This window comes from Echiichthys vipera, assembly GCF_963691815.1.
Source record: "Echiichthys vipera genome assembly, chromosome: 13".
NCBI lineage: Eukaryota > Metazoa > Chordata > Actinopteri > Perciformes > Trachinidae > Echiichthys > Echiichthys vipera.
Window position 1 is genome coordinate 10496173 of NC_139838.1, and position 14859 is coordinate 10511031.

At 42.3% G+C, this 14859-nt stretch overlaps 1 protein-coding gene across 6 annotated transcripts in view; it reads left to right on the plus strand.

Moving 5' to 3' along the window:
- Positions 1-14859, plus strand: part of LOC310955725 (triple functional domain protein) — an 83075-nt gene that overhangs the window by 33637 nt on the left and 34579 nt on the right. For all 6 annotated transcript variants that reach the window (XM_083925718.1, XM_083925719.1, XM_083925721.1 and 3 more), the window contains exons 3-10: positions 2719-2793; positions 5640-5754; positions 7309-7501; positions 9917-10021; positions 10235-10431; positions 11190-11439; positions 12205-12327; positions 12859-13050. In XM_083925718.1, the coding sequence (XP_083781844.1) occupies positions 2719-2793; positions 5640-5754; positions 7309-7501; positions 9917-10021; positions 10235-10431; positions 11190-11439; positions 12205-12327; positions 12859-13050 (1250 nt within the window). The remainder of the gene's footprint in view (positions 1-2718; positions 2794-5639; positions 5755-7308; positions 7502-9916; positions 10022-10234; positions 10432-11189; positions 11440-12204; positions 12328-12858; positions 13051-14859) is intronic.

A 14859-nucleotide genomic window follows, 5' to 3' on the forward strand; every position in this document is an offset into this window, starting at 1 on the left:
GTGTGTGTGTGTGTGTGTGTGTGTGTGTGTGTGTGTGTGTGTGTGTGTGTGTGTGTGTGTGTGTGTGTGTGTGTGTGTGTGTGTGTGTGTGTGTGTGTGTGTGTGTGTGTGTGTGTGTGTGTGTGTGTGTGTGTGTGTGTGTGTGTGTGTGTGTGTGTGTGTGTGTGTGTGTGTGTGTGTGTGTGTGTGTGTCTTAGTGACGGACTCGGCTCAAGATATGTCTGCGTCCACACAAAACCAGTGAAACCGTCTAAAAACGCTGTAATACATGTCAGGCCTGGATTCGGGTGGTTCTGGCATCTTGTAATGATGCTCCCTGGGCGCCTTTCTAGGGAGGTGTTCCAGGCCAGGTCCAGCTGGGAGGAGTCCTCGGGAAGACCCAGGACTAGGTGGAGAGATTATATCAAACTCTGGTCTGGGAACGCCTCGGGATCTCCTAGTTAGAGCTGGTTAATGCTGCCCAGGAAAGGGAAGTTTGGGGTCCTTCTGCTAGAGCTGCTGCCCCGCGACAAGACCCTGGATAAGCGGTTGAAGATGAGTGAGTGAGGAAGTATACCTCAAAGGGAAGGTCATTTTATTTTAATTTTAGTTAAACATGCTGAAAAGGTCACTTGTGAAAGATGACAAAGTAGGAATGTTGCTCAAATACCCAAGAGGAGAAAGTGAGTGGGACAAAGAATGTCAAAAACAGACAGAATGAGGGGAAAAAGACACTTACTGTGTAAGTGACTTGTCTGGGTCATCAGTCACACAAACCAGACCTCTACTCTATCTGAAGGACAAAATCTGGGTCCTGCTCTGTCCACCTGTGTGTGTTGAAGTAGAGATGTAAGTTTAATCACCTAAGGGAATTGTGTGTCTATATATACATGGATGAGTTGTTTGAACAGGTTTTAACTTATTGAATATCTCCTGACAGCCATTCATTCACTTCTGACAGGATATCAGCACCGCTGCAGAGGAATCTTTGGCACAATCACGCCCATGAGATCCAGCTTGACATTTATAGAGTGACAATTTACAGTCCAGATTATTGCTGTGGCTTTTTTTTCTGCTTTAATTCTCATTGCCAACTATCCAGTTCTTCTTCAATTTATTTCAGACAAACCAGTATGTAAAACGCATCAATCCTTGTGTGCCGTGCCAGAGGACTTTTTCCATGAAAGAGTTACAGTTATTAGAGAGCCAGTGTTGAGAAAATGTTGAAGCTTTTATGAAGCAACTAAAGGTTCAGCCACTATTGTGATTCATCACTGAAAAATAGCAAGCAGTGGCAGACATTTATTTATAGGAAAATGTCAGAGATTAGTAGTCCAGGAGAAGGCAAACACAGTTGAAGTGGGTAAAGTAACTGATATTCATTTATCTCAGCTGACAACTTGTTCTCTAATAGTGACATTTAGAAAATCTTCTGACTGCGGTTTGTATTGAAAGTGGAGGGAAATTTTGAGGCTGAGATGTCTCAATAACCTGGATTTATAAGGTTTGTTGAATAAAAATTGTTATATGGGGTAACTGGGGTAATAATATATAGCCATGTTAGCAGCATGGCTCAATGGAAGGCAATGTCGGTCTTTGGGAAGCGTGGTTGGTCCTCAACTTTCATCCAGACTGAAATATCTCAACAGCTATTGGACGGATTACCATGGAATTTTGTCCAAGCATTCATGGTCCCCAGAGGATGAATCCTTCAGCGATCTGTCTTTTCCTCTGCCACCATGAAGTTGACATTTACGGTTTTGCGTGAAACGTCTCAACTATCCAGTGGGTTGCTGTAGAGTTTGTGGCAGACAAATTGGTTACATTCCCATCAGCCTAATTTGTGTTTCTGCTAATTAGCAAATGTTAGCATGCTGGCAGACTAAACTAGGTGCTAAGCACTACAGCTGCTTAATATCGGCATGTTAGCATTGTCATTGTGAGCATTTAAACATGCCATTGTTTTCCATTAACATAACATGCAAGGATCAAACTGTAAACAACATCCAAACGGTGTAAATATTGCCAAAATACAGTTCTGCCACTGGTTGTTCAACATCCTGATAGAAAAGGTATAGAAAAAAAACTACGATATAAATCTTTTTAACATTTTGAGGATGTATATAGTCATCTCGCCCAGCCCTGTTAGCATGCTCATGTTAGCATTTTTTGTTGTTTTTTTACTCCATTGAACACTTACAGATACTGTAGATGTGAACATTCAGCAGCTACTTACTCTGCGGGAATCCTCTTAATAACTGCAGTATTCAATGGTGTTATGCTTTGACTCTAGTTGATGGGAACTAAAGTGGCATATGGCGATTAATGGTACTTTACCTCATTTCACCTCTGTTACAATAAGAACTACAACAGCTCTTTGTTTCCCCTGAACTTCCCCTCAGTTTGGCCTCACTTTTTCTCACAACTACTGTTTCTCCGACCACAGCCTCTGTGCTTCCTCTTGGTGTGCGTGCGTGCCTGCCTGCGTGCGTGTGTTTGAGTGAAACTTACTTTTTTCTCATGATGCATGCAATCCAACATTGGACTAAATCCCTTGTGTTTAAAAAGCTGCAGATCTCCAGATTACAAGTGGACAAAATCTGCTACGTCTCTAATAATCTGTCCTTAAGGAAAAAACAAGTCATGGCCTAAGAGAAAAGGGACTTGTTTTTTTTTCTTTTAATTCTTCCATTCAAACCTCATGTGTCTCTTTTTCTTCTTCTCTGTGTCCCTCTCCAGGTTTCAGGAGAAATGAGGAGATGAGAGCAATGGAGGTACTTCCCATCCTCAAAGAAAAAGTTGCCTTTTTATCAGGTAAGATTATATTGGTGTGTATATGAGTGTGCGTCTAGTCTCACAGATCTACCAACTGAGACTGTTTGATCATGGTCCACGCAGCTAATGAAACATGCAGTAGGGCCCTTAGTTTGCATACACGCACTGATCGCAGGTACACTGTTTATGTTCTCCCACTGCTACTTTCTCTAGCCTTCTCTCAAAAAATAAGCCATGCACTCTGCCTGTAAAAACATGTGGGGTCAGACTGAGGTCCAGACACTTAACCCTTGACCCTTCTTCACACTCAGACTATACATTACACACACACTGACACACACAGACGGCCATTGTTTAGTCAGTATCAGCAGGACTACAGAATAGTAAGCTACAGCTGAGTCTTTACCCCCTCCAAGGAAAGCTCAGCCATGTCTGACACACACACTTACACACACACAAACACACACGTACACACACACACACAAGTAGTGCCAGGGAAAACTCACAGGAGGCCGAACAGGAGATTTGGACTGCCAAGAACATCCAGCAGGATTATTTGTACAACACACAAAAACATTATTCAGCTCGTGCATGTGTGAGTGTAGGTATTATCAATACATGTATCTATGTGATTGCCAGTGGAAAAACACTCATACGGTAGATTCATCAAATGGAACCAAAACATTGAAATATACTGTATGTTAATTAGTGTGTGTGTGCTGTGTGCACTCTTCGCTTTGGTTCTACGTGTGTGCAGGGAATGTCAGAGGCAGAAACACAACCATGAGGACGATGACTCAGACAAACACACAGAAATAGAGAAAGGGAGGGACAGGGCAGCGTTGCCATGGAGATGACTTACTCTCAGCTACCACATCCCATAGTAGTCGCTGGTGGAGTAATTGGCTTTGAAATGACAGAGGGAGGGAGGTAGAGGAGGGACCGCTGGTGAAAAGGAGGGTAAATGAGCTAAGCCTATTATCCCGAATCTGGCTCCTTAATAATTCGGCCATGTTCGCCTGTTTGCCACGTGAGCGTTTGATTTTCTCCTCTGAGCAGCCGGGTTGAGCCTACAGGCGCACAGCAACCCGACTGAACTCACTCATTTGTGGGCTGAGGGCAGTCAGCCTGTGTTTACAAGTTCCCACGTGAGTGGAGCAGCTCTCCGCTTCTGCAACTGGTCAGGAACTAGAAGCAAAATATTATCATTATAGTTCTAGATATTCATGATTCACTCTGATTATGTACTGTTAACAGCAAGTGTTACCCAACTACCAATTAAAAGGCCGATATAATATTCAAAATGTTGGATTCAGGCCAGAAAGCCGTTGAAAGGCAGAAATACTCTAAACACACAACATTGTGAATGGATGCTGCATAAAATGAGTCTATGCATTGAGCTTGTATGTGTTTGGAACATAGACTGTAAAAAAAATGAACGTAGCCTCTCCATCGAGGTCCGTTCTCTCAACTTGATCCAATCGTATTTGCCTATGGGAGTTGCCGTCTTGTCAGACTTTGACTCCGCCTCATATCCTGTTACCAACAAAGGGCATTAATGTGCCGTTGTGTGGGGGGGATACGTTCATCTGGCTGACGTTTACCTCCGAGAGAAGTGAGGACCAGCGGCTAGTTGTCAATCAAGAGGCCGCGCCCCTAATTATTCAGAAACATAAACCTCTAATCAAATATAAACTAGCCTGGTACAAAAAAAATCATTCCCTCAGCGTTGTCATGGAGAAATGACCTAAACATACAGACTAGAATGTTTTTTTGAAACCTGTTTTATTGTGAAACCTGCCCCTAGTGGCCACTCAGTGAACTGCAATTTTTGGCACTTCTGCATCGGATAAACCAGGAAATCGCTGTGGTTGGGGCTTGGTTTGGAATAAGCAAATCCTTTGATAATTCGATTTATATTTATCTTTTTAGCCAAACTAACATCAAAGCTCAAATTTTCAATTATCCAGTGATATATCTCGACATCTACGAGATGTATTGGCACAATATTTTGTGCAGATATTCATGGTCCCCAGATAACTTGTCCTACTGGTTTTGACGAGCACCTGACTATTCCTCCAGCGCCACCATGAGGTTGGTTGCCATGCAGTATAGTAGACACATTCATGCCCCCTTCAGATTCTTTCAGGCTACAATTTAAATGAATCATATACTTTGATTTATGTAAACACTTGCAAGACTAATGCCATTATCATAAGCCTCAGCAACACTTTTTGTGTTTAGCTTTTATAAAACAAATGAGTATACAGCATATAGTAAAGCTCTTCATATGTTGTACTTTAAATAAATTAGCATTAGTGTATGTGTATTTAATAATCCTGTCTCTTTGAATGTTATTTTGGGGGATTTAAAATATAAAATGTTAAGTTAAGGTTTCTTAGTGTCTGGCTTGTATTATTAGAATGCTGCCATTGGTTTTGAGCTTCTGAGTAAGTAGTAATTCAAATCAATTGTTAATCTGTTTCCAAGGGCATTTTAATTTAGCAGGAGCAACATCTTATATATGTCAAGCCTATCACCCATTCATTGGATTCGCTAACTTGTTTATGTGATGCCTATGGTACTCCAGTCAGAATTTTGCTGATTTAGGGACAAAAATCTAACACTCATCTTATTTTGACCATATGAGCTCTACAATGGCATATGATAGGAAAGAGAATTATGGACGGTGCTTCCCATTAAAACATATTCAATATGTCGGAGATCTAATATGTTATTGAAATGTAAATTGTGAATTTTTTTTAACAGTTTTGGATGTGAAGCAATGGTACAGTAGGTGCCAATAACACCTACTGTACCATTTCTGTCTTCTATAGGTTTTTACTCCTATCTGACTCCCTGTGTGTGTGTGTTTGTTGCTTCAGGTGGCCGAGACAGACGCGGTGGTCCGGTGTTAACATTTCCATCACGTAGCAACCACGATAGAATACGAACGGATGACTTGAGGAGACTGATCGCCTACCTCGCCGGCATCCCCAGGTGCGTGCGTGTGTTGTCTTTTTTTCTTTTCTTTTTTTTTGAAAGAGAGGGAGAAGCAATGCCTCAATACGAAGCGAACAACCAGAGCAAGTGGACGAGGATCTGTAAGTACACACGTGAGAGAGCTGAGCATGTGAGGGAGGAATGGAGAGAGAGAAATAATTCAATGCTGCAGCATCTCGGCTGCCAAAAATCCGTTCAAGAGACAGTGAGATGCTGAGAGGGAAAGCCTGTGCTAAGAGAGAGATGTGCAACAGAAAACAAACGATGGAAGGCTACAATGATCATCAGAGAGAGCAGTGGAGAAAGAGAGGACTGGGGGGGGGGGGGGGGGGGGGGGGGATTAAAACTGACTGAGACGGAGAGCGCATGTGTGGGGAGGTGTGTGTCTGTGAGCGAGAGAGAGAGAGAGCGAGCGAGCGAGTGTGTGTAAAAGCAAAACAAAGTGTCGCAGTAGCCAAGGCAGTGCAGCTGCAGTAGTTATTGTGGACGAGTAGCTCCTCACCTCGCAGGTAAAACATCTCTCCAGCTCTCTGTTTACTTCTCTGTAATTTGCCGCACGTCTCCTCCCTCCATCCGTCTTATTCCATCCATCCTCTCTCCATCTGTTCACATCTCCAGTGGGGTTTAAAATGCGACTGAATCCACTGTAAATTGTCATTTCTTTTACTTTTTTTTAATAACCAATAGGCATCCGTAACTACACCATCATCCTGTCATGTTTCTGATATTTTTGTAATCCCTCTCAACTGTGTGATTCTATTTCTGGTAAGATCTGCAGACCGCTGCACAGTGGAATATCTACTGTTACAGAGAGAGAAGGAGAGGTTTAAAAAAGGATGGTGGAATTTACAGATGCAGTAATAGAAGGATATGTAAATATAAATGTCATATATGTCTAAAAAATGGAGGAGGGATGTTTTTTTTAAATGGATAAATTGACCAGAAGGAAAAGAAGTAGTCCAGATTTGCTAAATAAAATGAATATAAGTAATAAGATGCACGCCACCAAACAAGCTACAAAATAGTTTTGCTCCTCAAATCGTGAAGACAAACGGTTATTTTTTGTAAGATCTTACATAATTACAGCAGATTTTAGTTTGTGTGTGTGGTTATGTGATGGTGTCTGTCAGAACAGAGCACCACAGGGAGATGAGGTTTGTGATGCACAAATGTGCTGATTTGTATTTTCATATTATTTGTGACTCATTAATCACAAGTCTCTGTGTGGGCGTGGGTGTGTGTGGGGGATTTGTGTTAGCTGCGTAGGCGTCTCACAGTATAGAAAGTGCGTCATTACACTATTTGTTTTGATTGTCATTTCTTTTTTTTCTCTCTTTTCCTTTTCCAATCTCCATGTTCCTCTTGTTGTCTTTCTCTTTTTTCCATCCATCCCTCTTTCATCCTTTCCCACGCCCGTCATCTGTCTCCCCTCTCTCTGGATTATAACCCTTTCCAATCTCTCACTGCCCCTCCCTCCCTCCCTCCTTCCCTCCCACCCTCTCTTCTCTTTAATTCCTCCCACTCCCGCCGACCTCCATCCATCCATCCCAGCGAGGAGGTGTGTAAACATGGCTTCACGGTCATCGTTGATATGCGCGGCTCTAAGTGGGACAGCATCAAGCCTCTGCTAAAGATCCTGCAGGAGTCGTTCCCGTCTTGCATCCACATCGCCCTCATCATCAAACCAGACAACTTCTGGCAGAAGCAGAGGACCAACTTCGGCAGCTCCAAGTTCGAGTTTGAGGTAGGATGGGGGAAATCCTTCAGAATCTTAACAACAATAATGATATATTTAATGTTGTCTCCGCTCTCTGGCTGCTCTCTTGATTCCTGCCTCAACTTAATAATATGTTTAATATGTTTTAGTCCATTTTGTTCAGGGTTGTCAAAATGTATAGTCATATACTGTACTTGACATGTACAATCATAGATGACAAATGATATCATTGAAGCTTAAACTGCAGGAGAATTAACTGCTGCAGTTAGACATGAGGCTAGTCAAAGCTACATATCACTTGTTACCCATAATACTTTTATTATGTAATTATATGCTGCTCAGGTGAGTATAGCCTTCGCTATAGTACATTTTTTGCATGCTGTAATGACTTTGCCAATGATATTTGCCATTTCGAAGTGATAATGAGTAATAAATGTGGAGCACCCCCCCAACTTGGTGTCAGCTGAGTTGTCATAACGACGGCTGCAGCCAGCTGGGCTGCTCACTGTCAGCACATTTCATTACATTCCTCTCTCTGCTGCTTTGCTTTGGGATGCACACATGACCAGAGGAGGAATTTCATCACATTCACCCCTAAAATGGCACACAGCAGATCACAAGGGCGAGTGTTTTGCGATGCTGTCTGTTGCATTAACTCACATTTTCACAGCTTATTTGGTGATAAAACAAGACCAGGGTTGTTTTATGCTCTAGCCATTTCATAGTTGGGCTAAGACCATAGATGTGCACCAGTGAGCTCCTACAAACAAACATAATAACACTGGGGCTAATCAGTGCGGGTTCTCTGCTTTTGAAGCGGTGGAAGATGCTTTTGCCAGATTCGAAGCATGTTTAGTAAATGCCCTCTAATGAGGACTAGATAACAATTTCTAACCCTCACGTTTGAACTGTCATTAAAGGAGCCTGCTTGCTGTGATAATGATCAGCATCTCTTTCATAGTAGCGAGATATGGGTTGATACAAACCTCAGCCCTGTTTCCTTGTACAGTATGTGCTTGGATTCCTGTACAGTGCGCCTCCGATATGTTCCCTTCTGCCTCTGACTGCAGTAGTCTACAGAGTACATGCGCTGGTGTGGAAATAGCTCTAACTGTTCACATACATGCCTACACACACACACACGCACACACATACACACACACACACACAGGTCCACTGTAGTCTGATGACACCATATTGATTACGTGAGAGAAATTATAGGCAGATGCCACAGGGCAGGTTAGTTATCCATGAGCTGCCCTGGCATGCCACACAGGCATTGATTGATTGATTGGACTAGTGCAGTGCCTGTTCGCAATTTGTGCTGCGTTCATGTTTCCCTACCAGACTTCGTACTGTGCATTTATTGAGATTTCTAAAGTATGCGGAGAAAGCTTTTCTATCTTGCATCCAGCATTCACAGCACCAATCAGCTCCAAGCGTGTTACTGTAGCAGGTGCGTATGTGCGTTTTGGCTCTATTGAGGGCTTTCTCCTGGCTTTGTAAAATGAGGCCAGAGGTAGGGCATGTTTCTCCCCATTGAACTGACACAGGAGGAAAAGAAGCATGTAGGGCAGAGTGCATCCTTGATTTTGATTGTTGATGAATTGCTCCATGGTTATGTGGGAGAGAAAACGGTGCCCAAGAGCCTTGACCGACTCTCCCTTTCAGCATTCAACAGAGTACAAATCAATTAACTTGAACAACAATAGCGATATCAGTGTTTTCCCCTGGCTAGAGCCGCTGTGCTTTTTTACCCAAGGACAACGGTATGTTTCTGCATTGTTAGGCCTACACAAAGCTATCGAGCTATCGTTCTGTCTCCATCCATCTCTGGCCATGTGTGTGGAGGTGTAGTGCGGAGGTGGCTTAGCAGAAACAGAGAGGCACTGAAACCAAACAGGGAGACATTTCCTTGCTGAATCTCTGCAGCCGATATTGTAGGAGTTTAGAAGTCATAAAAGACAACATGTCGTGTGCGTGCAAGAGCTTTTTTGTCTGTGATAGAACAGTGGATGCTGTAAATGGCTCCTTGAAAAAAAAAATGTTATAGTGAGGCTGCGGTGTGTTAAATTGGCAGGATGGAGAGGATAAAAGGTGCTTAAGTCATGCCATCAATGTATGAAGTTATTGATTACGCGGCGTTATGTAAAAAGAAAAATCACATCCCTGCAATGCTGCTGTCATTAACAAATCCTGTGTTGATAGGTTTTGGGAACTAGAGGTTGGTCAGGTCTTCTCTAAATATCATCATTTTCAATAGCAAAGGAAGGCAACAAAGCTTTGCAGTGGGAGGAAAGATTAGAACCAGTTTGCAGTCAAATGACTGAAATGAACATAAATCCCCTGAACCACTTTCAATCTCTCTATATATATCTCTCTCTCTATCTCTCTCTTTTTTCTTTCTTTCTTTCTTTCTTTCTTCCTTCTCTCTCTCCATAGACCACCATGGTGTCACTAGAGGGCCTGACAAAGGTCGTCGACCCCTCCCAACTGACGGCCGACTTTGACGGCAGCCTGGACTATAACCATGAAGAGTGGATAGAGGTGAGATTGGTCCGCCCATCCTGTCTTTAAAGCCCATCTGTTCCAAAAATCTACCTTGAAATCCTGAAAATCCCTACTGACATTCAAATGCAGAAGCACTGCACTCAGTAATCAGAGAATAGGAAAACAAACCAAGTGGATGAACTGTAGCAGTGTCTGTTTGCACACATAATCTATATACTGTATATATGTTTTTGCTATGCTTCTATCCAGGTGCGTGTGGCGTTTGAGGAGTTCTCGGGTCACGCCACCCAGATGCTAGCTCGACTAGAGGAGATGCAAGAAACGGTGTCAAGAAAAGACTTCCCCCAAGATCTGGAGGGAGCCAGGCGGATGATAGAAGAACACGCCACGCTAAAGAAGAAAGTCATAAAAGCCCCGATAGAGGAGCTAGACACAGAGGGACAGAGGTAGGCACAAATATACTTGAGCTGTGGCTTTACTTCTTTTGCTTGATTGTTGACTCATCAGTAGGGCAGAAGCTGGAAACTTCCATCACCTTTCAGATGTTCCTATCTGCTTGGTCATTATCCCCATATTCAAAGGTCCCATATAATACAAAGCATGTTTTTTTAATTTATTATAAAGCAGGTCAAGGTGCTATATAAATACTAATAAAACCTGGACCAATTAGAGCAGACTGGGCTTTTTGAGAGGAGGTCTTAAAGAGACAGGCTCTATAACTGAGTCTTTCAGACACAGAGAGAAAGCAGGTATATACAGACAGACAGTATGAGGAAAAATGTTATGTTTTTGAACATTAAAGCAGGCAGACATGTTCTTGTAGAAACTCTAAGTACAAGTATGAACCTGAAAATTAGCATAATATGGGACTTTTTAAATTATATTCTGAGCACCCTCTTTATGAAAGCAGGCCTTACCCATGGCCAAACAACAATTAATACACTTCCTATCATGCTTAAATGTAACAATAACATCACCATTTGTCCATAATAATCAAGTCCATGTGAATGTAACAATGGAATAGTTTATTGTATTTTACCTTTGTTAATAATATCTCTCTGTGTGAATCCATTCAAACTTCAAATTTCTCATATAACAGATTCTACACAAATACAAAGCTTTCTTCAGTTCAGCAGTTTTAGTAAGAGACAAGAATGAACAATGCAGCCTTGACAATAAAACACACATTAAAATCCATCTCCAGGTTGCTCCAGAGAATCCAGAGCAGCGAATCCTTCTCCAACCGTAACGGCAGCAGCGGAGGCAGCGGCGGCAGCAGCAGTAGCACCGGTGGGATGTGTAACGCCGACACCCAGGGCCTGGTGCCACGCATCACCCAGCTTCTGGACAAACTGCACTCCACCCGACAGCACCTCCACCAGGCATGGCATGTCCGCAAGCTCCAGCTGGATCAGTGCTTCCAGCTCCGCCTGTTCGAACAGGATGCAGAGAAGGTCGGTGGGATTTGGGGTGTCACTAAGCAGGAGCAGTGATGTAGTGGTAATCTATAGCCCCAGTCAGTGATCACTGTAGGGCAGACAACTGCCAATATAAACAAAAACTTAATTACAACCACAGAGAGGCATTGATTTATGCTGTGTATGCAGAGCTCATGTATTCACGTCCTCTTAAATTAAAAAAATGTCTTGAACTTTTTTCTACAAATAAATTGGGAGGTAAAAACTGAATGGCTTTACCCTCCGCCACATCCCAGCATGAGACACAGAGAGAAGGAGGAGAGCTTAGTCAGGTACAAAGCCACCCACTCTGGCTGCCTCCAAGACAGCTCAGGTGATGACAGCTGCAGCACAAACTAGAAAGAGACAGGGAGAAAAATTCAGAGATCCATGTTTGAGTGAGTAGAATAAAATAGCAGGATGCAGCAACAGAGAGAGCTGCAGTCTTGGATACACTGCAGTCGTAGGAGCTTGTTGCTAGGACACCATAGGCCACGAGTTTGTTCTCTAGGAGAGCCTGAGAGGATACTCTTAATAGAGGCAGTCCATTTCTCTTTACTCTGGCCTGAAAAGATGACAACTATCCGCAGCAGTACACAAACACACTGCCAAGTACCAGCTGTTTGTCTTGAACTGCTCTTGCAATGCTCTATTAGAGTTAATGGGGAACCCTTACCTGACGTGTATATGTTTTCATTTGGCTAACATTTTTTTCATTTTTTTAAATTTCTGTGCCTGTTCTGTCATTCCCCGTTGCATCAGATGTTTGACTGGATCATGCACAACAAGGGTTTGTTCCTGGCAGGCTACACGGAGATTGGCAACAACCACCCCCACGCCATAGAGCTGCAAACCCAGCACAACCACTTCGCTATGAACTGCATGGTAAGACCCACACGCATACACACAATCACACTGATCCGCAGCAGGAGGTAATGCTTTTTCCGCCCACTTGGACTATCAAGCCCGTGCCCTGTGCTCTATCATCATATAGTTATTGCACTTAGCGTCAACCTCTAGTACTGTGTTTGAGAGTTTGGAGCAGCCTGTGCTTGTCTGCACTCGCACGTTTTCTGCGCTTTAACAGCAGCACATCCACGTATTAAGTAATCCTATTTTTCATCCACAGCCGGCCTTATGTAACCATTATGAAACAATTGAGAGGAGGAAATCAATCTACTCGCTAGAGCTTCTGTCCTCACATGAGAAACTATAGCGACAGTTTAATGCCTCTTTCTCTTTTACAGGAGTGCAGTGCTTTATTTACTCTTTCGTCAAGCATGTCTTCTCAGTCTCTTTTTGTTTTTCTAAATCTCCCCTTTTTTGTTTTTATTCTCACCTAATGTCGGGTGATTAATTTACCAACAGCCCTCTGTTCAACTGTCTCTTTCCCTGTCTCCCTGTGCCGCTTCGCAGAACGTGTATGTGAATATCAATCGCATCATGTCAGTGGGTAACCGGCTGCTGGAGTCTGGTCACTACGCTTCGCAGCAGATCAAGCAGATCTCAAGTCAGCTGGAGCAGGAGTGGAAGGCATTTGCCGCGGCACTGGATGAACGCAGCACGCTGTTGGAGATGTCAGCCAGCTTCCACCAGAAATGTGACCAGGTGAGTCAGAAACAAAAGCATTAACACAGATGTAGGGCTGCACCTAAGGATCATTTGGATTATAGATTGATCTGGTAAATATTTAGTCAACCAATCAGGTTGTCTATAAAATGTCAGAAAATACAGAGAAATGCACCCAAGGTGACATTTTCAAGTATCTTGTTTTGTGTCTTCTGAACCGAAAGATATTCAGTTTCTTATCATATAAGACAAGTCTTCACATTTGAGAGTCTGGAACCAGCTTATACAGTTTCCTTAAAAAATCCTCTGAACCCCAAACAGTTTCTGGGTGGTTTTTGCTCCTTCCACATTTTTATTCAGTGTTGGCTCATTGTTCACTGCAATATAAAGTCCTGCTCCTCTGTGGAAACATCATGGCTACAAGTAGAGAAGACTCAAAAATGTCTTTTGTGCAGTATAACATGGATATGATGCCATGAATTATAAAGAGACACAGGTTGAATTTCTTTAAGTTACAGTATTTTTTTAAAAATGAAAAAGAATGCAATCAATGTACACCATTTTCCAAGTGCCTCCAAGCGTTTCCAATAATGGAAAAAAAATAGGCACTCCACATACTATACATATTCAACTATTTACATTTTACAACCTCAACATCTTTACTTCTACTACCTCTGTTGTCCTCTCCTGTCCGCTCTGTGTAAACAGCCTGCACTTCAGTCAAGTTTCACTGACTTGTCTTCACAGGACTGTTAGTCTCAGCTGAGGATGTTATTTGTGCACACGGTTGTGGAATAAATTGATTTTTAATGAAAATCACTATTTTAATCTAGGGAACGCCACAGATGATGTGTTCAAGATCAGTCAAAAAGTTGAAAATCCAACAGTAATGGCTGTGTTTGGAGCCTCTGGCTATGATAGAGAATGTCATTTTTTAGATTTTTTTGGGTTCAGAGGGTTAAATGATAATCAAGAATCAGTAATTGACTGATGTTAATTAACAAATAATCACTTTAGCTCTACACAAATGGTTGGTGTCCAGTGTCAATGTTTGCAAAAACATGGAAAATAATCAAGCATTTCCAGCCATTTAGCCGACCTTAGCAGCATGTCTCAAGCTCATTAATTAGCACATTATATCTTGTTTGTTTTTTTTATTCTAAGAAAAAAAGATTTGTTTAAGTAAGTTATAGTGGGAATTGAATTCAGTAAAACATTAATGTACCTTTGGAACCACCTGAGGTGTTGACCTTCACTGTTTTAATGGGTGCAGACGGACACATATGCACACATTTTCCGGGTTGTAAAATACCCATTTGGCCTCATTAAATCTATAAAGCCTAACGTATGCATTGCATTAACATATATTTACATACACATATGCAGAAGGTAAGTAAGTTATCTGTTGTTATTTCTGTCTGTGCTCATTAGTCCGGCTACCATGGAATGATTCATGGCCTGAAAAAGCACACAGGCAGAACCCCGACTAGGGAACACGGGTGGTAAGACTTTTTCCGACCTGGAATATTGCTGTCATCACACCACCCTTTCATGTTTGTGAGCTGAAATAGAAACAGCTTTTTGAACCCAACCTTTTCTCCTCCTTTCATAACTGAGAAGCTCATTTAAAATCTTTGTTTTAATCATGTACACTGGAGACCAAAGTTAGAGAACAAATTATAAACACTTGATTTATTTTGAAATATTGTTGTCTTTTGTTGTTCAGATAGATTTGATAGAATATCAGTTGTGCCCACAGGGCATCACTAGTTTCTCACACTGCTCTGGTTTGATCTTGGTCCATTCTTCTTCATTCTCCCCCACAGTTCTGTAACTGTAGTGGGTTTC